Below are 25674 nucleotides of genomic sequence, written 5' to 3' on the forward strand. Positions count from 1 at the left end.
CTTGTAAGTTGGATTCCTAGGTATTTTATTCTCTTTGAAGCAATTGTGAATGGGAGTTCACTCATGATTTGGCTCTCTGTTTGTCTGTTATTGATGTATAAGAATGCTTGTGATTTTTGCACGTTGATTTTGTATCCTGAGACTTCGCTGAAGTTGCTTATCAGCTTAAGGAGATCTTGGGCTGAGACGATGGGGTTTCCTAGATATACAATCATATCATCTGCAAACAGGAACAATTTGACTTCCTCTTTTCCTAATTGAATACCCTTTATTTCTTTCTCCTGCCTGATTGCCCTGGCCAGAACTTCCAACACTATGTTGAATAGGAATGGTGAGAGAGGGCATCCCTATCTTGTGCCGGTTTTCAAAGGGAATGCTTCCAGTTTTTGCCCATTCAGTATGATATTGGCTGTGGGTTTGTCACAAATAGCTCTTATTATTTTGAGATACGTCCCATCAATACTTAATTTATTGAGAGTTTTTAGCATGAAGGGCTGTTGAATTTTGTCAAAGGCCTTTTCTGCATCTATTGAGATAATCATGATTTTACCACTGGTTCTACACACATACATAATTGTGTATAGAATTATGTGTATAGAATTACCTTGCCTTAGTTACTTTATTTTGATGAAATTTGGAAGTGTGAAGCTGCTTCAAGCTGCTTTGTTCTGTAGACAGAACAAAGAGAGTTGTTATTAGGAGGATGAAAAATTGGGATACCTATCCTCTCCCCCTGAAAACTGTAGAAGAGGTCATAGAAGAAACTTGTGTGGTATTTTAATAGGAACTCTCCTGTTTTTCCAATTCATAATAGGACTCTAAAAATTTTCACCTTTAAAGACAGTTTATTTACCATATTACTTTGTATAGTAGCCTACAGCTAAATGCCGCCATTATTGATTTAAGCATTAGTTCTATTTTCTTTAATTTACCTATGTGATACTATGAATGAAAACAATCTCTCCATCCGCAGTGTCTCTGTTAGAATAAGTCACATGAGCAATGTTAAGGGGACTCAAAGTTTTCCAACAGTGTACAAATTTTATTCCCTGAGAGGCAAAAAGGTTTCAATTAGATTTGAAATTAGACACCTGAAATCCACATATTTCTTTCAGCTCCTTAGGCAAAAATAACAAGTTAAGAACTTAATTCATGGTTGTTTTTTGTTTAGCAGCAGGGGACTTGGTGTTCCATTGCACAAAGTCTTTACTGAAATAAATCATAATTTCAGTTTGTAATCTGAAAACCTTGGCGTCTTATAGCTTTGAACTCTAACATGAACTGAACTTGAAAGAAGAGAATTTCCAAAGTATGCCACAACAGCCAATAACTGAAATATATACATAGAAATGCAACCTTTCTGTATTTGAAAAGCTGTCATTTAGAAGACCACAGTGATATCTTCTGAATTGCAGTGTACATCTACTTGGGCTCACTTTGAATTACTTATGTGTCTCCTGTCTTGGAAGACTAAATTCACTCATGCATGTCATCACAAGCTTACGTAATTAACATGCAAAGTCAGAACTAGTGGCGAGCTCAGTGCCATACATATAGTAGGCATACGGTAAACATTTATTAAATGAACACATAAATAAACAATAAACGTCACCACTAAATGGGAGTGATTTTCTGGTATACAGTAATAACGTGGTTGGGGTCATTCTCTATTTTCTATTTGTTCATTCCCGTCAACATGTAAACATGTTTAAGTCTTTCTTATCCTTAACAAAATGAAACAAAACAAGGAAAACAAGCTTCCCTTCATCTTGGACCCCTCTTTGGCTACTGTCTGTTCTTATTTCTCTCTTTTCATCCAGAATTGAAAAGCTATTAGACTCTTCAATATATTGTAAAATATCCTTGGCTCCAATTGCCTGCCTGGATGTTTTCAGAATGAAGGCATCAATTGCTTTATGATTGCCAAATCCAGCGGACACTTTCCAGTCTTCCTTTTAATGGATTTCTCTACCATGTTTGACACAATTGACCTTCCTCTGGCACTCTTGCTTCATTGGTTCTCACTTCACTTTCCCCTGTGATTCTTTATTTTATTTTATTTTTTTTATTTTTTATTATACTTTAAATTCTAGGGTACATGTGCACAACGTGCAGGTTTGTTACATATGTATACATGTGCCATGTTGGTGCGCTGCACAGGAAGCCAAATGTCCATCAATGATCTCCTGTGATTCTTTATGTATTTCTCAAATTGTGTTTTCCCTGACTCCTTTGGGTTTTCTCTCCATCCATCCCTTAAGAGTTGGTGTTCCTTAGCGTTCTGTGCTTAACCTATAGTTGTTCCCAGCCTACATACTTGAATCCGTCTTCATCTCCAAATTGGTATCTCTAGCTTCATACCTTTTTTTTCAGTTTCAAGTTTGTATATTCAATTCATCTAGATTTCTTCAGGTACATTCAAATTGAACTGTGCTTATCTTTACCCACTTCCCTTTCTGCATTCTTCCTTTTCTTACATTTCCATATCCAGTCATTTATCGAGTGCTGCCGATTTCACTTTCTACAGATTTTTCAAGTCTCTCCTACCAGTCCTCTGTTCTCATGATATCTTACTGAACTGCTTTAGCAGGTTCCTGAGTACTCTTCTGGCTCCAGGCTTATCCCACTCAAATCTACCTTCTGTTTAACCTTCATAGTGATCTGTCTCATATAATTTCCAACAGGGCAGGGCATTTTTTTTTTTTTTTTACTCCAGCACCTGTCTCATTGTAGGTACTTAATAAAAATTTAATGGATGAAGGAATTTATCTGGAATGCATAGATGACCAAGTGTTTTCTCTGCCTTCAAAAAATTCTTCAGTGACTTTTCATCATCTCTAGGATGATTTGGCACCATATTTGTCTCTTGCTACTCTCCGACTTACACTTTGTGCTCTGACAATGCTCACCTACTTTCAGACTCACAAATGTGAAATTCTGCATCTTATTTCCATGGTCTGCTCATGGGAACTCCCCCTGTCAGCAAAGCTCTCCTTCGTCAACTTGTAAACTAATGTTTACCCTTTAAGAGTCAGCTCAGATATCACCTGTTCCAAGACGCCTTCTCTGATTCCTTCCCAATCCCCTCCAACTTAGTCTGGGTCAGGTATTCCTTCTGTGTTCCCATCACCCTGTTCTTACCACGTTTTACTCTAATGATTTGTTTATGTGTTTATCTCATTGTTTGTGATTTCATATAGGTCTTCATCTTTGTATCCCCAGCACCTAACACAGTGACTAGAATTTAATAGGAATGTAGAGTTTGTGGAAAGAATGTAAAATATCTGAATGACTGCAGAGGCTATTCCTCTGACATTTCGACTCAGGGATGTACTGGCCACATTACAGTATATCCCCAAAATGGTTTAGAGTATCCTGAATGTCATGTTTTGGCATTGCAAATGTGACATTATTACTATTCTTTATTTCTTGCTTTAATATCTCAATATCTAACTGATTGCCTGGAAAATCTAATAGCTGCTGTTGATAACCCTTAATTTCTTAGTGAAGAAATTTATATCTTTAATTATATTTTTATACATTGAAGGATATTATAAATGAATAATCTTCGTGTTGACATTATCTTTACTGACTTGCTGAAAACTTTATTCCATGTTATTGTTACGGTTAGTACCAAGTGACTGATGAAGAAAATCATCCTCCATGACAGAAAAGAATGTAAATGTATTAAAAAAAAACTTAAAGGAAAATAAGATGTTTCCATTTAAGAATAAATTTCTACATCTCTAGTACCATAAGTCTGGATATTATAGCCACAAGGTAGTTTGAGACCTCAGGGAAGGGAGAATCTTAAGAAGGCAATGGGTTGGGCCGTATCTAGAACCAACTTGGCCATGGGAGCCCTGATCAGAGTTTAGAAGTAAGTCCGAAATACTGGCCTTACTTTATCTGGGTTGCTAGGATGAGGTAGGTAATAAGTGAAGTGATGTGTGGGGAGGCTAGTAGGATTTTCTGGAGAGTGACAAAACTCAATCAAGAGTAAGAGGCCAGGTGCGGTGGCTCATGCCTGTAATCCCAGCACTGTGGGAGGCTGTAGTGGGTGGATCACTTGAGGCCAGGAGTTTGAAACCAGCCTGGCCGACATGGCGAAACCCTGTCTCTACTAAAAATACAAAAATTAGCCAGGGCTGGTGGTATGCACCAGTTGTCCCAGCTACTCAGGAGGCTGAGGCAGGACAATTGCTTGAACCTGGGAGGCAGAGGTTGCAGTGAGCTGAGATCATGACACCGCACTCCTGCCTGGGTGACAGAGGGAGTCTCTGTCTCAAAAAAAAAAAAAAAATAGAAGAGTAAGTGAAGCTTCTGCACTTTCCTCTCTATGCTTCTGTTTCCCTTTTTTGCATTCCTCTATTGGAGAGCACAGCACGTGATACTGAAATCATTCCTATACTTCTGTCTTCTCCTTGAAGTTATGAAACCTTATAGACAGAGATTTTGCTATAATCACTTTGTGTTCCCAGAATCTGCTATATAATGTTTATTGAGTGAACAGGTAAAGGGAAGGGAGGTGGGGATTGAGGTTATTTGTGTTCTGTAGAGGGAGTCGGAGGCTCCACCATACCAGTGGTATGGTGTCACTGAGATTTTAACATGGCAAACGGATTTGTCTAATTTGAAATTGTATTCTAACCCCTAAGTGAGAGTTGGGTGAAGACAAAGTGACTGCATGTAGTGAGGATGGCTAGTAAGGTGTAGGCAGGTTTTAGAGGCTTGAAGGTAGAATTTAAAGACCTAGTATAGGGGACACATGCAGGTATGGGCAGCTTGAAGCTTAATAGACATGTGATGAAAGGCCTTTACCCAGGCATGAAAGGGCAGCAAAATTCCCATCAGACTGAATATATTGGTGGAAACAGGGTCTCCTCCTTATGTTTTGCCAGGATCAGCTAGAATCGGCTCCAGATGGGGTTGTGGCCAAGCCTGCAGGCCTCAGTACTTACTGCTGAGTAGAGCTGGAGACAGCAAGAACGCTTAACATTCAGGAAATGAACATCTTGTGTCATTGTGTGTGTGTGTTTCTGCATTTGAGCCATCTAAGCAAGATTGTCCCACTGTCACTTTGGCTGTGTTGATGATAAATTTAATCTCAGAAAGTGATCAAAGTGGACTGATCAGCCTTGCAGGCTGATTTGCTTTTTGTGTACAGCTGGGTTTTAAGATAGTCATGGTATTACATGTAGCCTTGAGTACAGTTTTCTAATGGTAGGCTGTGAGAATGGATCATCTTATTTAGAAAAGGTCTTCTCTCCAAAGAGCTATGACTTGGCTTAGTGAAAACTTCCAGGTTGATTCTTGCTGGTGTTTCTGTTGAGCAGGTGAGGCTTTATTTGAAGCAGATTACCCTGGATCCAAATATTGCTTCTCTCCCTTACTAACTGTGTATTTTGGGAAAGTTACTTAACCTTTCAGTTATAAGGTAGGGGTAACAGTGACTACCAGCAGGGTTGTTTGAATATCACTGCTGATGCCACATGGTTCCTAGTATCAGGGCTGACACATGGTGGAAACTCACCATGGCAAACTCACTGTGGAAACTCAGTGGCAGTTTTGTCAGGAAAGCACTAAGGTCCTTTCTAATAAAGAGGAAATGAACACATCTCCAGAAGTTGTTCTCCTGCTGATTTTACTAAGAAAGGATGATAAATGGCTGAGCATTTGCTATTAGCACTGCACATCTAACTTCAAAACATAACTTGTGGAACAGATAGGAGATAACTACTCATTATTTTTTCTTTCACCTTTAGTAACAGCAGATAGTTTCTGAGCTACATGCTACATTTTTACCAACATTGCATAAGCCATCAATGAGATCATCTTCCATGCAAGAATATTTAAAGCTGATTATAGCTTTGGGACATTTTTTCATTCTTGCATAAACCATAGTTTTCAATTATTTCAGCATCACTATGCATATTGTGGAGCTACATAGAAGTACTGGATGATTTCACTGTATCGCACACCATTTGTTTTTGGAGAGGCTTTTTAGGGGGCGATACAAGAGATTTAAGGCATACTCTTGGTTTACTGGAAAATATGCTTTTTTATCTGCCTTCCTTTAGGAAGTCTTTAAAACTCACAAATCATGAATAGATTCAAAATTATTACATCTCTTTGTAACTACTTATAAACTGTAATATTTTTAAATTCTTGCTAAAAAAAAGAGATCCTGGACTTTTAAATTTAAAATATGTTCCAAGTTTTACTCTTATTAGCCAAGAGTTATAGGTATTATCTGAAGAAGTATATTCAATGTAGGGTATTTTTATCTTTAAAAAGTACGTTTTATTGATATATTTTTTTTAGCAAATGGTGAAAATCTATTTAAGGTTGATAAAAATCTTAGTGTATGTTTTTCTCACATTTTAATATAACTGTTGGTTTTTCTGTATGCTTCTGTAGTCCTGACACTACAAGTGGTAAAATGTATAATGAGTATATGCAAGGGAGACTTTCTGATTCTTGCCTTGGGCAGCATTAGTTAATGATATTCATTCAGATACAGCATGGTACAAATGGGGCATATTAAGAGGCTTAAATTAGGTCAAATTGAATAATTGAATTTATTCTTTTACTTAAAAACAGCTTAATCAGCTGAGAGTGCTGAAGTCTGAAAAAAGGTTTAATTAAATATTAATAGGGAGTTAATTTTTCAACTTTATCTTCATTTACAATGATTGTGTATGTTTTTTCCTCCTTTGTTACCTTTTATAGATACTTGGAGATGAAGTTCAAGCCTTTTCACTTGATGAAGAATTTGATTATGACAATGTGACGCTAACCTCCAAGTTTAGTCCTGCAGAGATAGAGACCATCAAAGAGCTATGCAAGCAGAAGAGAAAGGACACCAGCCCAGACTTAGAGGAACCCTGTGACTGATTCACAGAGGCATGTTTTGTGTGTGTGCTTATTTTAATTTTGTTCTTATTCAAGCAACATTAGAATAAAAGATAAACCTACTATAATTCCCTTTGTGGAAATTTACATGTGTGCACTCATTTATCAGAGTTACCTGTTATTAGGGATATAGAGCAACAAGGCCAAAGAGATTGCTGCCCTTACAGAATTCTCTCTCGCCATGTTGTTGCTGCATCTTGTGGCTGGTTGGAGGAGATGGGAGTGGGAAATGGGAACAGGAAGCAGCATCTACGGAAGGATCCATTTTGATGAAAGCATTGCACTAAGCGATGTGGGGTGCTGTATCAAAGGTCAGAAACATGATCCCACTTTCTTGAGAGTAAAGGACAATTGCACATGAAAACACATTGTAGCACGTTAGAGAAAAATTGCCAATATGAGTAGGTCTGGGTCCTAGCTGTCCAGAGATAGTGCTATCAATGTGAGTGTTGTTGAGAGCTTAGGCTTCTGGAATTGATTGGGAAAGGCTTTACTTAAAAAAGGATTTGAGAATTGATGATATGTCATATATTAAATTCTTGCATTTCATTATTACCATGAAACCATGTGTGATAACGGTTACAAAGTTCAAGAAATGATCTCTATTTTTAGAAGCTTAAAATACAACTTGAGAAGGCAAAACAACTAGAGAATATAAAAACACATGATGAAGTGCTAATTATGTAGCATACGCATACATGCGTTAAGAGAAGGAGAAAAGAGGGATGAAGGCCCAGAGGAAGGGGGAGTAATATGTTTCAGTTAATTTTTATTATTGAAGGAATTAGTAACAAATTGAATGTACTTAACTGATTTTCTTTTCTCTTTCTTTTAAGTACACTTTGTTTTTCAGAGCAGTTTTATGTTCACAGAAAAATTGAGGAAGACAGCACCGTTTTCATACAGCCCCTGCGTCTCCCCGACATAGACTCCCTTACTGTCAATATCCCACACCAGAGTTGTTTTCTTTTTGTTGTTTTGTTTTTTGCTATTAGTTTGTGTGTGTGTGTGTGGTAAGAACTTAACACGAGCTCTACTCTCTTAAGTACAATACAATCTTGTTACCTATATGCACAGTGTTGTGCAGCAGATCTCTGGAATGTATTCATGTATAACTGAAACTATACCCAGTGAACAGTAACTCTCCATTTCCCCCTTCCCCTAAACCCTGGAAACCTCCATCCTACTTTCTGCTTCTATGAGTTTGACTTTTTTAACTCATGTAAGTGGACGTGAGGTATTTGTCCTTCTGTGATTGGCTTATTTCACTTAGCATAATGCCCTTCAGGTTTGCCCATGTTGTCGCATATAGCAGGATTTCCTTCTTTTTTTAAGGCTGAGTAGTATTCCATTTTATGTATGTACTACATTTTCTTTATCCATCCATCAACGAACATTTAGGTTGTTTCCATATCTTGGCTATTGTGAATAATGCTGCAGGCCTGTGCTTGTATGCATGTACTTGTGCTTGTGTGTGTATGAGGAATTGTGTGTGTGTGTGTTTGAGTGTGTATATGTATTCATAAAAATGCCATTTATATTTTTTACAAAAGAATGCTCTTGATTTCATGTTGCCCTAGAGTAGAAGTTTTTGAGGCAGAAAAGGGGGAAAAACATTACAGTCCAAGGGAATAATGCACAGAGGTGTAATGGAGTGTGATAAACTATTGCTTGGTTAAAGTAAAACCATAGTTTTCTAGTGTATGGGATAATGGGATAACTGCAGGAGAGGAAGTTGGAAATGTAGATTGGGGCCAGATTCTGCAGGACTTGTGTGCTGTAGACTTTATTCTCTAGTTGATAGGGAGCTATTTAATGTTTTCATGCAGAGGAATAACACGATCAAAAATGTATTTCAGAAAGATAACTTCAGCGTGAATGTGAGAGGTAAAATGAATGTAGGTCAATCAGGGAGACAAGTTTGAAGGATAGTCTGTGTGGGTAAAAGTGGAGGGCATAGATTTGATGAGATTTGGGAGCAGAAGTAGCGAGGATTTTTGACTAGTGCATTGTGGAAATGAGAGAGCAATTGTGGGGTTAAGACAAGATCTTAGTGTGCAATCTATGTACTCTCTGACTTGAGATAACCTTGTTATATAATTTTTCACAGGATTGGATACTCTTTGGGCTCTCTCTATATAGCATTTTGGTAGTTTCAATTAAAAAGACTACTTTTTTTTGAGACAAAAGTTCTGTCACTCAGGCTGGTGTGCAGTGGCACAATCATAGCAGTCTCAAACTCCTGACCTCAAGCAATCTTCTCACCTCCACCTGCTGAATAGTTTAGGACTACAGGTGTAAGCCACCATGTCTGACTATTTTTTAAAACTTTTTTTTTTTTTTTCAGAGACAGGGTCTCATTATGTTTCCCAGGCTGGTCTCTAACTCCTGGCCTCAAGTGATCCTCCTGTTTTGGCCTCTCAAAGCGCTGGGATTACAAGCGTGAACCACTGCACCCAGCCAAGACTTCATCATTTTTACAACATCTCCATTTTATGGACTTAAATAGTTTTATAATAGAAGAAACAAAACCACCTTTTTAAGTGTTTACAAAGAACTACATTTCAGTGAAGTATTTCATTACTTAACTAGGCAGAGAAGAAGGCAGGTGGAACATTTCTATCTGTAGGGTTGGTATACTATGTCTTGGCTTCATTCCTCTTGACAATTTTTGATCCCTGAATTATTTGAGGGGAAATTGTGTATTATGGCAAAAGTGACAGTGGAAAATGAGTCCCTTAAAGCCTTTGAATGAAATTGTTTTGTCTCCATTGTACCATTACCCTTGCCCTAACTAGCAAATACTTCTTCATGACTGCCTTTCAGTCTTAGCAATCCCTTAAATTGATGGAAATGGTATGTTTTACACTGGTTGGCAAACCCTAGCCAAGTAATCCTGCACTTGTAAGGATGGAAAATGCTTTCCTGGATTAGGCTGTGGCAACAAAAATAAGATTAATAAAGAGTAGAATATAAGGAGAAACCTCTGGGTGTATACACCAAAATGGGAGGAAAGAACATGAAAATTTGAAAAGTACCTTTAAATAATGTGACCATTGCAACACGAACTAAATCGAAGTAGAGCAAATATCACTTGAAGCCTGTCGCACCAATCCTGGCTTGTTCAGCATGGTGACACACTGAGTGATCTTACTACTTTCAGGATCCATCTTGTGTGGCATAGCACAAGAAAAAGAAGAAAGATTCTGCTCCAATGTTGAATTTCCTCGACTCCCTTTGTCAAGAATTCTCTTTCATTTTCCTCCAAACACAACTATATTCTCATTTTGTTTATTTATTTAGACACAAATCTCCCTCTGTCACCCAGATTAGAGTGCAGTCTCATGATTATAACTCACCGTAGCCTCGAACTTCTGGCCTCAAGCGATCCTCCCACTTCAGGCTCCTGAGTAGGTGGTACCACAGGTGCATGCCACCATATCGAGCTAATTTTTAATTTTTTTATAGAGACTGGGTCTCACTATATTGCCCAGACTGGTCTCGAACTTCTGGGCTAAAGTGATCCTCCCAACTTGGCCCCCCAGAGCACTGGGATTACAGGTGTGAGCTACTGCTCCTCGACAGTATCCTCTTTTTAAAAAAGAACTTTTCCCTATGTGTTAAGTTACTGTGGTTGAATTAACATACAAAAAAGTTAAGGGAAAACGAATTTTCATTTCATTTGCTTGCTTCTTGGAAGTTGATGGTAAGTGAACACAGTAGCATGTGAAATGACATGAAAGACAATCTTACTGAGAATTTTCTAGAAAAATATTTCTCCATATGTAAAAAAGCAATCCATGCTCCTCACCATGGCTTACCCAGCTTTATGTAATATGGCCCTTATGTGACTCTCCAATCTCATCTAGCACCATCTTCCTCATTTTTTACTGTGTTCTGGCCAGTTTGTTTTTTGTTTGTTTGTTTTTCAAACACTTTGCCTTTTTTCCACCTTAGGGTTTTCATTCTTGTTTTTCCTTCTGATTGGTCTTCCCTGGTCTTCATTTGGCTGGATCCTTGTTATTATTCAGGCCTTAGGTGAAATATATCTTCCCAGAATCTCCCTCTGACAGCCCTATTTAATCTTTTTCCCACAAGCCTCCATCCCTATCACTGTGCACCCTTGTTTTGTTTATTATCTGACTCTCCCTTTAGAACATGAGCTACAAGAAGGCATGAACCCAGTCTGCCTTTACATTGCAGCTGCCTCAACCCCTGAAAATGCCCTGCAATAAAGTAGGGGTTCAATAAATATTTACTAAATGAATCAAACCTAAAAATATAAGCTTAGTAGCTTGAAGAACTTGGAGGCCCATTTCATCAATTCAATTTGGTTAGATGTATATTGAACACTTTTTGTATTCAAGGCATATATAAGTTTTTTACTTCCTAGACCAATCTGATGGCCAATGCAAATTTGGGAAGCCTGGCCTGTTGTACAGAACTGTTCCATGTTCAACAAGTTTCTTTCTTTTATTCATCAGAATCCCATAGAGAATTGAGAGAAAGTTGGTTCTCATGGGAACTTTACCCACTCCTCAGTTGCTCTTTTGAAACCTTGTTATGACATCTGAAATTGAAAATGCTATTCAGGAGCAATTCATGTGATGTGATACTGATATTAATACAAGCATTATTAAGAAATTATTTTTAGGCAGCTAGAAAGGGTGAAAGTTCTCAGTGAAATTTTTTTTTATTAAAAAGCGACCCCCAAAACATTTCTTTTCTAACAAAAAGTGGCTTGAAAAAACAGACCTACAATCATTGATATGCCAATGCCAGCAGCTAAAAGCCAGGTCCACCCAATATGGCATCTCCCGCCCTCTTTTCCTTGTCACCATGTGTACCAGGTGTTATGGCAGCCTCCAGATAAAACCATGTGTACTGGCATCATGGCAGCCACCAGATGGAGGCCACATTTGTATAATAAAAGACTAGGGTGGGAGGGCCAGTCTTTTCACGGGCTATGTAAATGACACACCTGGTCAACCCAATCCCCTGAGGCCTATGTAAATCAGTCACCGCCCCCTCAACTTCTGTACAAACCAATTGCATTCCGCCACAAACGAGGCCCTCTTCCACCTGCTTTCTCAACACGAGGAAGCATTTTCTCTCTCTTTTCTTTTTCTGTTAAAACTTGCCGCTCCTGAACCCAATCCTCATGTGTGTCTGTGTCCTGAATTCTTTCTTGACTAGACCAAGAGCCAGGGTATATACCCCAGACAATGAAGCCGTTTCATTTTGAGTTCTCGCCCAGGATCTGGATCAGAACAGAAGATAGACACATTGGAGTGGTGAGTATGGAGCGAACCTCAAATCCATCCTTTAATCTCAAGGCTCTCTTCCAGCTATCCTGTTGCTAAGTTTTCCTTTCTTTTCTATACGCGGTTGCTACGTCTATTCTCTGTGTATGTGATGTGTGGAAATTTTTACAGTTCAGGGAAACAGGTCTGTTAGAAAAGATTGGCAAACGTGGTAGGCAGTAACTTAGTAAGCATCTCACTCTACCATTTCACTGGTGAGCACACTGTATTTCTAAGCCAAACGCGCCCCCTAGTGGAAATAGAAATCCTCTTGATGAGGCATGTTGGGGGTCCTTCCTTTGCCATACAGTGCACCTTCCTTTTGCGCCACCAGAAATCAGGCTCTAAGCCCCCTCTGTGAACAGGAAAGTTCTGCCTTCAGCAGTTAGGAGTAAAATGCCCTCTATAGCCAAATTTTAGTTCTGATCCTGTCCCAACAGCAGGAAAACGGCCATTCAGTCCCTACGTTCTTTTAAGAAACCTAGTCTGTGTTTCCAGTTAGAACAGTACTTAATTAACAAGAGGATTTTAGGTTCGGAGGTTAATGGGAACCGTTTTTCTAAGGGTAAATGCTTTAGCAAAGGGCCATAATAGGAGAATATAGAGTTCAATCTAGCACACCCCCCATTAAAGGGGCCTTGTCCAATTACTTAGTTTTTCTTGAGATTCATTTTTTTTAAGGGAGGCACACGGGTTGCACAGGTCTAGGAATTCAAAGGGAAATCATAGCAGAGGACTACAGCTGCTTGGAGGAGCACAACTAGGTCCAAAAGCTTAGTTCCTCTGGTGCCGTGGCTTGGAGGGTCATGCCTACAATCATGGGTGGCACATTTAACATGGTGCCAGGACTTGAGAACCAAAAAGAGAAAGCAGTTGTGGGGATGCTCCCACTGTCTTCCCCTCCATCCTGGGTCACAAAGAAAGAAAGGAGACTAAAAGGATGCTTTTATTCTTGCTTCTCTTTCTAGATAGGTACTATCTTCAGCCTGCACTCCCCTGAAGTGCATTCTGAGGTGCTGGGGGTATCTTTCACCCTGAGACTTTAAAGAAAAAGCAGCTCATTTTCTTTTGCATAAAGGCATGGCCTTTTTACTAGACCTTTGCAAGCGTTGCAAAATCAACCCAGCTCTTCTGGCAATCATATCAGGCAGGCCCAAAGAGAATAATTCTCCGAAATTAGAGAAGCAAGTTCCAGGGAAACCATCTGAGGATCCCCCTCATTTGGGACCCCTTCAAGTTCCCTTCTCATTACAGGACCTTAGGCAAATAAAAGGAAACTTAGGCCAGTTTTCTGATGACCCTGTTAAGTATATAGAAACTTTCCACAACTTAACTCAGGTCTATGGTGTTTTTCCTTCTTTCACAGTTTAAAATGGATCTTTTATAATGTTCTTCCAACCTGGGAAATGTTAATTTTCCAAACCTTAAAATGCTTGGCTTAGAGTTGAGCTAGGGGGAAGGGAATCCAGAAGCCTGACATGCTGGAAAAAGAGTAAAAATTTACCAGCCGAGGCTGAGCGCAGTGACTCACGCCTGTAATCCCAGCACTTTGGGAGGCTGAGTTGGGTGGGTCACGAGGTCAGGAGTTTGAGACCAGCCTGACTAACATGGTGAAACCCCGTCTCTACTAAAAATACAAAAATTAGCTGGGTGTGGTGGCAGGCACCTGTAATCCCAGCTACTCAGGAGGCTGAGGCAGGAGTATCGCTTGAACCCGGGAGGCAGAGGTTGCAGTGAGCCGAGATCGCACCATTGCACTACAGCCTCGGCGACGGAGTAAGACTCTGTCTCAAAAAAAAAAAAAAAAATTTACCAGTTGAGCTTTTGGCTTCCCTCTCCCTGTGCAAACTGGTAAAAAAGATCATAAAAATAATGAAAAAGGATTTGTGAGGTTGGTCTTAAGCTGTAGCCAATCTGGTGTGCTTTGTGTGTCTTTCTGTATGGTTCTGTCAAAAGAAAGGGTATCTTAGGTTAGGATGCAGGCCCAGGACCCCATAAGGCTGCTGTTCATGCCAGCTCAACAAAATAGTAACAAACATGGCTACAGGCCTCCATCTTGTTTCAAGTCCTTTGGAACATGACCTGTAACCACATGGGAATTCTTTGTTTTAGCCTCTGCCATTTTAAATGGTGGCTGTCTTCTTGGGCTAAGTCAGTTCCTGGGTGAAGGCCACAAAATCTGATAAGCCACTTTTTTGATTTGGGTGGTGCCAGCTCAAAGGTAGGGCTTACAAAATATCTTAAGCACTGATCTTGAGAGCAGCGGAGGGAGGATCGGAGTTTTGTAGCCTCCAGCTGCTTGGCTCCTGGGCCACGGTTTTAATCTTGTGGCTAGTTTCTTGGTCTGGTCCCCAGGCAAGAAGGAAGTATATCTGATGAAGTGGCTGTTATCATCTTTGTTTTAGACTATAAACTGTAAATCAGGCTCCTCCCAACATTGGTTTGCCCCACCCCCAGGGATGGGCAAGGACAGCTTATGGGCTGGAAACAAAATGGAGTTGGCTGGGTTGAATGTCTTTCACTGTCTCAGTGACAATTTTGCAATGATCGTTTCAAAAATTGCCTATCACCCACTTCGAAAATATCTTGTACACTTGTGGTTAATCATAACCTAATTAAGGTTTGTTGGTTTCACCAGTGAGGTTACCTTTTGTAAAGTTCAAAAGCTGAAAATCTTAACTGCTTGGCATGGCTAAAGTAGAGTAACAAGGGATTTAAAAGGATTTTCTTAAAGAGCACTCAGCTTAATTAAAAGTGGATATTCAAGTTATAGGTATATTTAAAAGGCCTTTATGCTTTTCTCTTCTTGGATCTTGTTTTGCTGGAAAAAGGTTTTATTTTTTCTCAGTCTGCTGAATTGTTTTTCTCCATTTTTTGTCTTGCCACTCTTAATGCATGCATGAGAGGCCCTAAGATAACTTCTGGTAGCATGGGACTCCGTGGGAAAACAGAGGAGGTGCCACAGACTTTGTTTTGGGGAAAAAACCTCTGTTTTCCTCATGAAACCCCAGGAATTAAAAGCAGATAGTTCCCTCTCAAAATCAAAGGCTCTGTTCTGTTTTGCATTGTGTTGTTTGGCCATTTTGAGTTTTGGGGGGTATCAAATTACTTCACATTAGGAGAGAGCTTTGGTGTGTAAATAATTAGGTAAGAAATACACACTTTAAAAGATGGCTCTCTCTCCTTTTGGGGATCCAAAATCCAGCATAAAAAGGCATCCTTAATTTTCTGGATCTGTCTTTGCCTTTAGCTGTGCTTGCTTATTAGACCCTAAAAATGCATGCCATCCTGGCCCTATTCCTCCAAGGGCTCCACCCTGAAGCCAGTAATCCAGTTATGAAAGTGTCAAATAAAAATCTTACAAGTGCTGAATCTTCTGTCTGTGTCACTGTGTATGTGTTGTGTGTGATGTCTATAAAAAGAGCTCAAATTAATTGGCTTAAAGAAAAAATAAGCACTTAAATATTTTTTAGTTCATGTGACTTTAATATTTCAGCTGGTACATAACTAAAATCACTTACTGGCTGGGCGTGGTGGCTCATGCCTGTAATTCCAGCACTTGGGAGGCCTAGGTGGGTGGATTGCTTGAGGTCAGGAGTTTGAGACCAGCTTGGCCAACATGGTGAAGCCCCGTCTCTACTAAAATACAAAAATTAGCTGGGCATGGTGGCAGGTGCTTGTGATCCCAGCTACTAAGGAGGCTGAGGCAGGAGAATTGCTTGAACCCAGGAGGCGGAGGTTGCAGTGAGTCGAGATCACGCCCCACTACACTCCAGCCTGGGCGACAGAACAAGACTGTGTCTCAAGAAACAGCAACAAATAAAAACACTTACTAATCAGGTTTTTCACCAAAAATAAAAGTTGCTAAGGGTTAAGAGTGCAACATGTATTTGAGATCATTAAACAATTTTACATTCAAGGCATATAAAAACAGTGAAATGTGTTTTTGAGTAAAAGATTATAAGAAAGCATGGAAATGTAAATTTTGGCCTGGGATAAGGGATTATCTTACATTTAATAAGATAAGCTAAATGTTTAAGTCACTTGTGGAAAGATTGTAAAAATTAATCTTGCAAAAATGTGTAAACATAACTAAATTCAAAAGCATATTACATGGTCTTTTCATAAATCGAGCACTGAAATAAAAGCACAACAAGGGTGTCTTAAGACACTAATCTGCCCTTTAGTAAAAGAGGTTATAAAGGGCTTGTAAAGCTTTCACCTCATGGTCAAATTGGTTAAGATTAGATGGAATCATCTATAAGCTTTCATTTAAACAAATTGGGATTGATATTAATAAGTTAATGCAAGGGTAAAATTTGGCTTTGAACAGGATTTTCATGTAATAGTAAAGGCTAATAAAAATTTTTGCTTTTTGAGTCATCGTTTTGGCAAAATAAATAATTTATGGCAATTTGGAATTCTAGTTCATAACATCAAGTGTTTTAAACCTCTAACATTTAACAGGCATCCCAAAATCAAACTTTAAGTTTCAAAATTATCTTTCTGGTTGCCTGGCTTTCTGGATGGTTCAGAGGGCCCCTGAAACATTCAGGAAACAGGTGAACAGGATTATTTGACATGTTTCGTCACATGAAATTGCCAAAACGATGTCCAATCTTCTTTAAGTTATATTTTGGTGAATAATACTAATATATGTTCCAAAATTGTATGGGATTTCTAAAATTTTAAGGTCTAAATATATGCTATCAATTGTAATTAAGGGTAAAGTTATAAGCCATGGAGATAACTAAATTTCTTTGTCAGTCATTTTTTTTTTTTTTTGAGATGGAGTCTCGCACTGTTGCCCAGGCGGGAGTGCAGTGGCACGATCTCGGCTCACTGCAAGCTCTGCCTCCCGTGTTCATGCCATTCTCCTGCCTCAGCCTCCTGAGTAGCTGGGACTACTGGCACCCACCACCATGCCTGGCTAATCTTTTTGTATTTTTAGTAGAGACGGGGTTTCACCGTGTTAGCCAGGATGGTCTCGATCTCCTGACCTTGTGATCAGCCTGCCTTGGCCTCCCAAAGTGCTAGAATTACAGGCTAAGCCACCACGCCCAGCCTGTCAGTCATGTTTTTAACTGTAACTATCCTGGAAATTTTGTCATTCGAAGACCATTTTGTCTTGTTTTGTTCCTTCTTAAAAGATAGGTTATAATCAAGCTATAAAACTTGAACAGGTGTTCTCAAGTGTGAGTTTTTAATAGCCTTGAAGATTGTAACATTGGAATAGAGAAAGAATGTATGGGATTCATGAAGAACTGAAATGTTCACGAATGTCAAGCAATACAAGAGTTAACTAAATGGACTGCACTCAGAAAGTTAAAGCAAACTTTTTGACTTTTACTTGGAATATTGCTGATCCTTGTTTTGTTTTTCAGAGTTGAGAAAACTTATTTTGAACTATTTATGGCCTTTAATAATTGAGTAAGGTATACTCCTGCAAACAAAATTTGGAGCATGTTTGTTTCTGTCTGACTGGTTCCCCTAGAAGTTGGAAACTGCCTGTGAGTACTCTTAACTTATGGAAATATAGTTGTTTGCATCAGTGCAATAAGAATCCATTTTTCTTTTTCAACAGGACACAACTGGAAAAGCTAGGTATTTTACCAAAGCCTTGACCGAAAGAGTCTATCTTTGCTTGCAGTGCTGATAAAAACCTCTTGGGGAGAACTGGCCTCATCCCTTGTCTACACGGTCCCCACACAGGGTTCCTAACCTGTGGTCAGCAAAGAATGTCGCTTTCTAACAGGCCCAGGAGCTCCAAGTTTATCTTGGGACTTCAAGAGAAAAGGATCACCCAACTCACAGGATACAAACTCATGGCTGGGCTTGGCTTTAAGAGGTCTTATCTGAGATTCCTTTTGAAACAGAGTGCCATCAAAGCCAATCCAAAAGGCTTATATAGAAATAATTATTCTTACTGCACTTTATGCAAATAATCAGGTGAAATATAAGACTAAAGTTTATTCTACAAACAACCCAATACTATTATAATTTGCTTTTACCAAAAATGAGGACTAGAGAGAGAAACTATGCTCTGAAGCTTATCATTATGCTCCAAAGCTTATCATACATTTGTCATTAAATCATAGTCTCATTAATTGTTTTTCAGCTCTTTGCCTACATTTTAGACTAACCTTACTTATTCCTGTGAATCAAGTGGTGATCTCCTGCAGCTTGGAAGAAACAAAAAGGGATAGGTAATGTGAAAATCTAGATCAATATGCTAGTTCTGGGCAATTATCCTGTAAATTCTGCCAGGTAATGAGAGTGAATAGGGTGCCCATAACCCAGAGCTTTCCTTGTTTAGGGAAATAGAACCAAGGAACTTCATAGATCCCCAAAGGGAAATTCTATATCTTAGCAAGTAAAATTTTAGATGGAAATTATCTACTTACACCACACTTGCAGGAATTGCTCTACTCACTCTACTATTTGTAGTAGAGCTATACACAGTAGCACTTTTTTTTTTTTTTTTTTTTTTGAGGCGCAGTTTTGCTCTTGTTGCCCAGGCTGGAGTGCAATGGCGTGATCTCGGCTCACTGCAACCTCCACCTCCCGGGTTGAAGCGATTCTCTCCTGCCACAGCCTCCCTGGTAGCTGGGATTACAGGCATGCACCACCACACCTGGCTAATTTTTTATTTTCAGTAGAGATGGGGTTTCCCCATGTTGGTCAGGCTGGTCTCGAACTCCCAACCTCAGGTGATCCGCCCACCTTGGCCTCCTAAAGTGCTGGGATTACAGGCATGAGCCACCATGCCCGGCTGGTAGCACGTTTTAATTGAAATATTGGACAGAGAGTTTCCATTGCTGTAATATTTTGTTTAATTATTATCCTTATAGCAGGGATGATAGCTGCCAACAAAAGGGAAGCATGAAAGTTTTACTGAGTTTGCTAGAACTTCTTACTGGGTTTGGTAATATGTCACATCCTGATTATGCAAAGACGGTTATAAAGGAAAGAGATTTTCTGTGGAAGTCATGAAAGGATTGATAATTGCAGGAAAAATGTAGCCAAGGTTAACACTAAAGTTATTCTAGCCACCCAATCCAATGCCACTTTTCCTAAAAGGACTGTTACTTTTATATGAATGTTTCTGGTCATGTACAGCGACATCTAGTGGAGGCAAACCGGTATTACAATTCACTGGTGTAACTTAACAGGTATCAAACTCTACAGTCATAGTTCTGGTCTATAGGACCTCCATTAACAGTGGTAATCTCAATACTCATATTCTAACCCTATATTTTAAACCTTCTTATAAAATTTATCTCTTTTCACCTAGAAGCAATCAAACCCCAAATGGTGCTGCAGACAGAGCCACACATGGACACACCATTCTTCCGAGAACACTTAGATCGACCTCAAGAGGAGGCCCAACTGCTGTCCCCCAACAAGATGCCCCTTTTTAGCAGGAAGTAGCCAGAAAGAATCGTCCTCCAACACCCCCTAACAGCAGTTAAGTTTATGTCTCTAGAAGGGGGGGAATAATACAGGAGTTATTAAGAAATTATTTTTAGAAGTTCCAAGGTGGCTGAATAGGAACAGCTCCAGTCTACAGCTCCCAGCATGAGCGACAGAAGACGGGTGATTTCTGCACTTCCAACTGAGGTATCCGGTTCATCTCACTGGGGCTTGTTGGACAGTGAGTGCAGCCCATGGAGTGTGAGCTGAAGCAGGGTAGGACATTGCCTCACCTGGGAAGCGCGAGGGGTCGGGGAATTCCCTTTCCTAGCCAAGGGAAGCCATGACAGACAGTACCTGGAAAATCGGGACACTCCCACCCTAATAGTGGGCTTTTCCAATGGTCTTAGCAGATGGCACACCAGGAGATTATATTCCACGCCTGGCTTGGAGGATCCCACATCCACGGAGCATCCCCCACAGCAAGTACAGCTGACTGAGATTGAACTGCAAGGTGGCAGCAAGTCTGGGGGAGGGGCATCTGCCATTGCTGAGGCTTGAGTAGGTAAACAAAGCAGCAGGGAAGCTTGAACTGGGTGGAGCCCACCGCAGCTCAAGGAGGCCTGCCTGCCTCTGTAGACTCCACCTCTGGGGGCAGGGCATAGCTGAACAAAAGGCAGCAGAAACTTCTGCAGACTTAAACGTCCCTGTCTGACAGGTTTGAAGAGAGTAGTGGTTCTCCCAGCATGGAGTTTGATATCTGAGAATGGACAGACTGCCTCCTCAAGTGGGTCCCTGATCCCCAAGTAGTCTAACTGGGAAACACCTCCCAGTAGGGGCCAACTGACACCTCATACAGCCAGGTGCCCCTATGAGATGAAGCTTCCAGAGGAAGGATCAGGCAGCAACATTTGCTGTTCTGCAATATTTGCTGTTCAGCAGCCTCCACTGGTGATACCCGGGCAAACAGGATCCGGAGCGGACCTCCAGCAAACTCCAACAGACATGCAGCTGAGAGTTATGACTGTTAGAAGGAAACTAACAAACAGAAAGGACATCCACACCAAAGCCCCATCTGTACATCACCATCATCAAAGACCAAAGGCAGATAAAACCACAAAGATGGGGAGAAACCAGAGCAGAAAAGCAGAAAATTCTAAAAATCACAGTGCCTCTTCTCCTCCAAAGGAATGCAGCTCCTCGCCAGCAATGGAACAAAGCTGGATAGAGAATGAATTTGACGAGTTGAGAGAAGAAGGCTTCAGATGATCGGTAACAACAAACTTCAAGCTAAAGGAGGATGTTTGAACCCATTGCAAAGAAGCTAAAAACCTTGAAAAAAGATTAGATGAATGGCTAACTAGAATAAACAGCATAGAGAAGATCTTAAATGACCTGATGGAGCTGAAAACCATGGCACGAGAACTACGTGACACATGCACAAGCTTCAGTAGCTGATTCGATCAAGTGGAAGAAAGGGTATCAGTGATTGAAGATGAAATGAATGAAATGAAGCGAGAAGTTTAGAAAAAAGAGTAAAAAGAAACAAACAAAGCCTCGAAGAAATATGGGACTACGTGAAAAGACCAAATCTACGTCTGATTGGTGTACCTGAAAGTGACGGGGAGAATGGAACCAAGCTGGAAAACAATCTTCAGGATATTATCCAGGAGAGCTTCCCCAGCCTAGCAAGGCAGGCCAACATTCAAATTCAGGAAATACAGAAAACGCCACAAAGATACTCCTCGAGAAGAGCAACTCCAAGACACATAATTGTCAGATTCACCAAAGTTGAAATGAAGAAAAAAATGTTAAGGGCAGCCAGAGAGAAAGGTCAGGTTACCCACAAAGGGAAGCCCATCAGACTAACAGGAGATCTCTCGGCAGAAACTCTACAAGCCAGAAGATAATGGGGGCCAATATTCAACATACTTAAAGAAAAGAATTTTCAACCCAGAATTTCATATACAGCCAAACTAAGCTTCATAAGTGAAGGAGAAATAAAATCCTTTACAGACAAGCAAATGCTGACAGATTTTGTCACCAACAGGCCTGCCTTACAAGAGCTCCTAAAGGAAGCATGAAACATGGAAAGAACAACCAGTACTAGCCACTGCAAAAACATGCCAAATTGTAAAGACCATCAAGGCTAGGAAGAAACTGCATGAACTAATGAGCAAAATAACCAGCTAACATCATAATGACAGGATGAAATTCACACATAACAATACTAACCTTAAATGAAAATGGGCTAAATGCTCCAATTAAAAGACACAGACTGGCAAATTGGATAAAGAGTCAAGACCCATCAGTGTGCTGTATTCAGGAAACCCATCTCACATGCAGAGACACACATAGGCTAAAAATAAAGGGATGGAGGAAGATCTGCCAAGCAAATGGAAAACAAAAAAAGGGGTTGCAATCCTAGTATCAGACAAAACAGACTTTAAACCAACAAAGATCAAAAGAGACAAAGAAGGCCATTACGTAATGGTAAAGGGATCAATTCAACAAGAAGAAATAACTATCCTAAATATATATGCACCCAATACAGGAGCACTCAGATTGATAAAGCAAGTCCTTAGAGACCTACAAAGAGACTTAGACTCCCACACAATAATAATGGGAGACTTTAACACCCCACTGTCAACATTAGACAGATCAAAGAGACAGAAAGTTAACAAGGATATCCACGACTTGAACTCAGCTCTGCACCAAGTGGACCTAATGGACATCTACAGAACTCTCCACCCCAAATCAACAGAATATATATTCTTTTCAGCACCACATCACACTTATTCCAAAATTGACCACATAATTGGAAGTAAAGCACTCCTCAGCAAATGTAGAACAGAAATTATAACAAACTGTCTCTCAGACCACAGTGCAATCAAACTAGAACTCAGGATTAAGAAACTCACTCAAAACTGCTCAACTACGTGGAAACTGAACAACCTGCGCCTGAATGGCTACTGGATACATAACGAAATGAAGGCGGAAATAAAGATGTTCTTTGAAACCAATGAGAACAAACACACAACATACCAGAATCTCTGGGACACATTTAAAGCAGTGTGTAGAGGGAAATTTATAGCACTAAATGCCCAAAAGAGAAAGCAGGAAAGATCTAAAATTGACACCCTAACATCACAATTAAAAGAACTAGAGAAGCAAGAGCAAACACATTCAAAAGCTAGCAGAAGGCAAGAAATAACTAAAACCAGAGCAGAACTGAAGGAGATAGAGACACAAAAAAACCTTCAAAAAATCAGTGAATCCAGGAACTGGTTTTTTGAAAAGATCAACAAAATTGATAGACCACTAGCAAGACTAATAAAGAAGAAAAGAGAGAAGAATCAAATAGATGCAATAAAAAAGATAAAGGGGATATAACCACCGATCCCACAGAAATACAAACTACCATCAGAGAATACTATAAACACCTCTACACAAATAAACTAGAAAATCTAGAAGAAATGGATAAATTCCTGGACACATACACCCTCCCAAGACTAAACCAGGAAGAAGTTGAATCCCAGAATAGACCAATAACAGGCTCTGAAATTGAGGCAATAATTAATAGCCTACCAATCAAAAAAATCCAGGACCAGATGGATTCACAGCTGAATTCTACGAGACATACAAGGAGGAGCTGGTACCATTCCTTCTGAAACTATTCCAATCAATAGAAAAAGAGGGAATCCTCCCTAACTCATTTTATGAGGCCAGCATCATCATGATACCAAAGCCTAACAGAGTCACAACAAAAAAAGAGAATTTTAGACCAATATCCCTGATGAACATCGATGCAAAAATCCTCAATAAAATACTGGCAAACCAAATCCAACAGCACATCAAAACGCTTATCCAACACGATCAAGTTGGCTTTATCCCTGGGATCAAGGCTGGTTCAACATACACAAATCAATAAACATAATCCATCATATAAACAGAACCAAAGACAAAAACCACATGGTTATCTCAATAGATGCAGAAAAGGCCTTTGACAAAATTCAACAGCGCTTCATGCTAAAAACTCTCAATAAATTAGGTATTGATGGGACATATCTCAAAATAATAAGAGCTATTTATGACAATCCCACAGCCAATATCATACTGAATGGGCAAAAACTGGAAGCATTCCCTTTGAAAACTGGCACAAGACAGGGATGCCCTCTCTCACCACTCCTATTCAACATAGTGTTGGAAGTTCTGGCCTGGGCAATCAGCCAGGAGAAAGAAATAAAGGGTATTCAATTAGGAAAAGAGGAAGTCAAATTGTCCCTGTTTGCAGATGACATGATTGTATATTTAGAAAACCCCATCATCTCAGCCCAAAATCTCCTTAAGCTGGTAAGCAACTTCAGCAAAGTCTCAGGATGCAAAATCAATGTGCAAAAATCACAAGCATTCTTATACACCAATAACAGACAAACAGAGAGCCAAATCATGAGTGAACTCCCATTCACAATTGCTTCAAAGAGAATAAAATACCTAGGAATCCAACTTACAAGGGATGTGAAGGACCTCTTCAAGGAGAACTACAAACCACTGCTCAATGAAATAAAAGAGGACACAAACAAATGGAAGAACATTCCATGCTCATGGATAGGAAGAATCAGTATCGTGAAAATGGCCATACTGCCCAAGGTAATTTATAGATTCAGTGCTATCCCCATCAAGCTACCAATGACTTTCTTCACAGAATTGGAAAAAACTACTTTAAAGTTCATATGGAATCAAAAAAGAGCCCGCATTGCCAAGACAAGAGTAAGCCAAAAGAACAAAGCTGGAGGCATCATGCTACCTGACTTCAAACTATAGTACAAGTCTACAGTAACCAAAACAGCATGGTACTGGCGCCAAACCAGAGATATAGACCAATGGAACAGAACAGAGCCCTCAGAAATAATACCACACATCTACAACCATCTGATCTTTGACAAACCTGACAAAAACAAGAAATGGGGAAAGGATTCCCTATTTAATAGTGCCGGGAAAACTGGCTAGCCATGTGTAGAAAGCTGAAACTGGATCCCTTCCTTACACAAAAATTAATTCAAGATGGATTAAAGAGTTAAATGTTAGATCTAAAACCATAAAAACCCTAGAAGAAAACCTAGGCAATACCATTCAGGCCATAGGCATGGGCAAGAACTTCATGACTAAAACACCAAAAGCAATGGCAACAAAAGTCAAAATTGACAAATGGGATCTAATTAAACTAAAGAGCTTCTGCACAGCAAAAGAAACTACCATCAGAGTGAACAGGCAACCTACAGAATGGGAGAAAATTGTTACAATCTACCCATCTGACAAAGGGCTAATATCCAGAATCTACAAAGAACTTAAACAAATTTACAAGAAACAATCAAACAACCCCATCAACAAGTGGGCAAAGGATATGAACAGACATTTCTCAAAAGAAGACATTTATGCAGCCAACAGACACATGAAAAAATGCTCATCATCACTGGCCATCAGAGAAATGCAAATCAAAACCACAATGAGATACCATCTCACACCAGTTAGAATGGCGATCATTAAAAAGTCAGGAAACAACAGGTGCTGGAGAGGATTGGAGAAATAGGAACACTTTTACACTGTTAGTGGGACTGTAAACTAGTTCAATCATTGTGGAAGACAGTGTGGCGATTCCTCAAGGATCTAGAACTAGAAATACCATTTGACCCAGCCATCCCATTACTGGGTATATACCCAAAGGATTATAAATCTTGCTGCTATAAAGACAGAGGCACACGTATGTTTGTTGCAAGACTATTCACAATAGCAAAGACTTGGAACCAACCCAAATGTCCAACAATGATAGTCTGGGTTAAGAAAATGTGGCACGCTATGCACCATGGAATACTATGCAGCCATAAAAAAGGATGAGTTCATGTCCTTTGTAGGGACATGGATGAAGCTGGAAACCATCATTCTGAGCAAACTATCGCAAGGACAGAAAACCAAACACCGCCTGTTCTCACTCATGGGTGGGAATTGAACAATGAGAACACTTGGACACAGGGTGGAAGACATC

At 39.8% G+C, this 25674-nt stretch overlaps 1 protein-coding gene across 2 annotated transcripts in view; it reads left to right on the forward strand.

The window, feature by feature from the left end:
• C15H11orf74 (chromosome 15 C11orf74 homolog) overlaps nt 1-7002 on the forward strand; it is a 62652-nt gene extending 55650 nt beyond the window's left edge. For both annotated transcript variants that reach the window (XM_012506142.2, XM_012506156.2), the window contains one exon: nt 6733-7002. In XM_012506142.2, the coding sequence (XP_012361596.1) occupies nt 6733-6897 (165 nt within the window). In that variant the 3' untranslated portion in view covers nt 6898-7002. The remainder of the gene's footprint in view (nt 1-6732) is intronic.
• The last annotated feature ends 18672 nt before the right edge of the window (nt 7003-25674 follow it).

Source organism: Nomascus leucogenys, chromosome 15 (genome assembly GCF_006542625.1).
Source record: "Nomascus leucogenys isolate Asia chromosome 15, Asia_NLE_v1, whole genome shotgun sequence".
NCBI classification, from domain to species: domain Eukaryota; kingdom Metazoa; phylum Chordata; class Mammalia; order Primates; family Hylobatidae; genus Nomascus; species Nomascus leucogenys.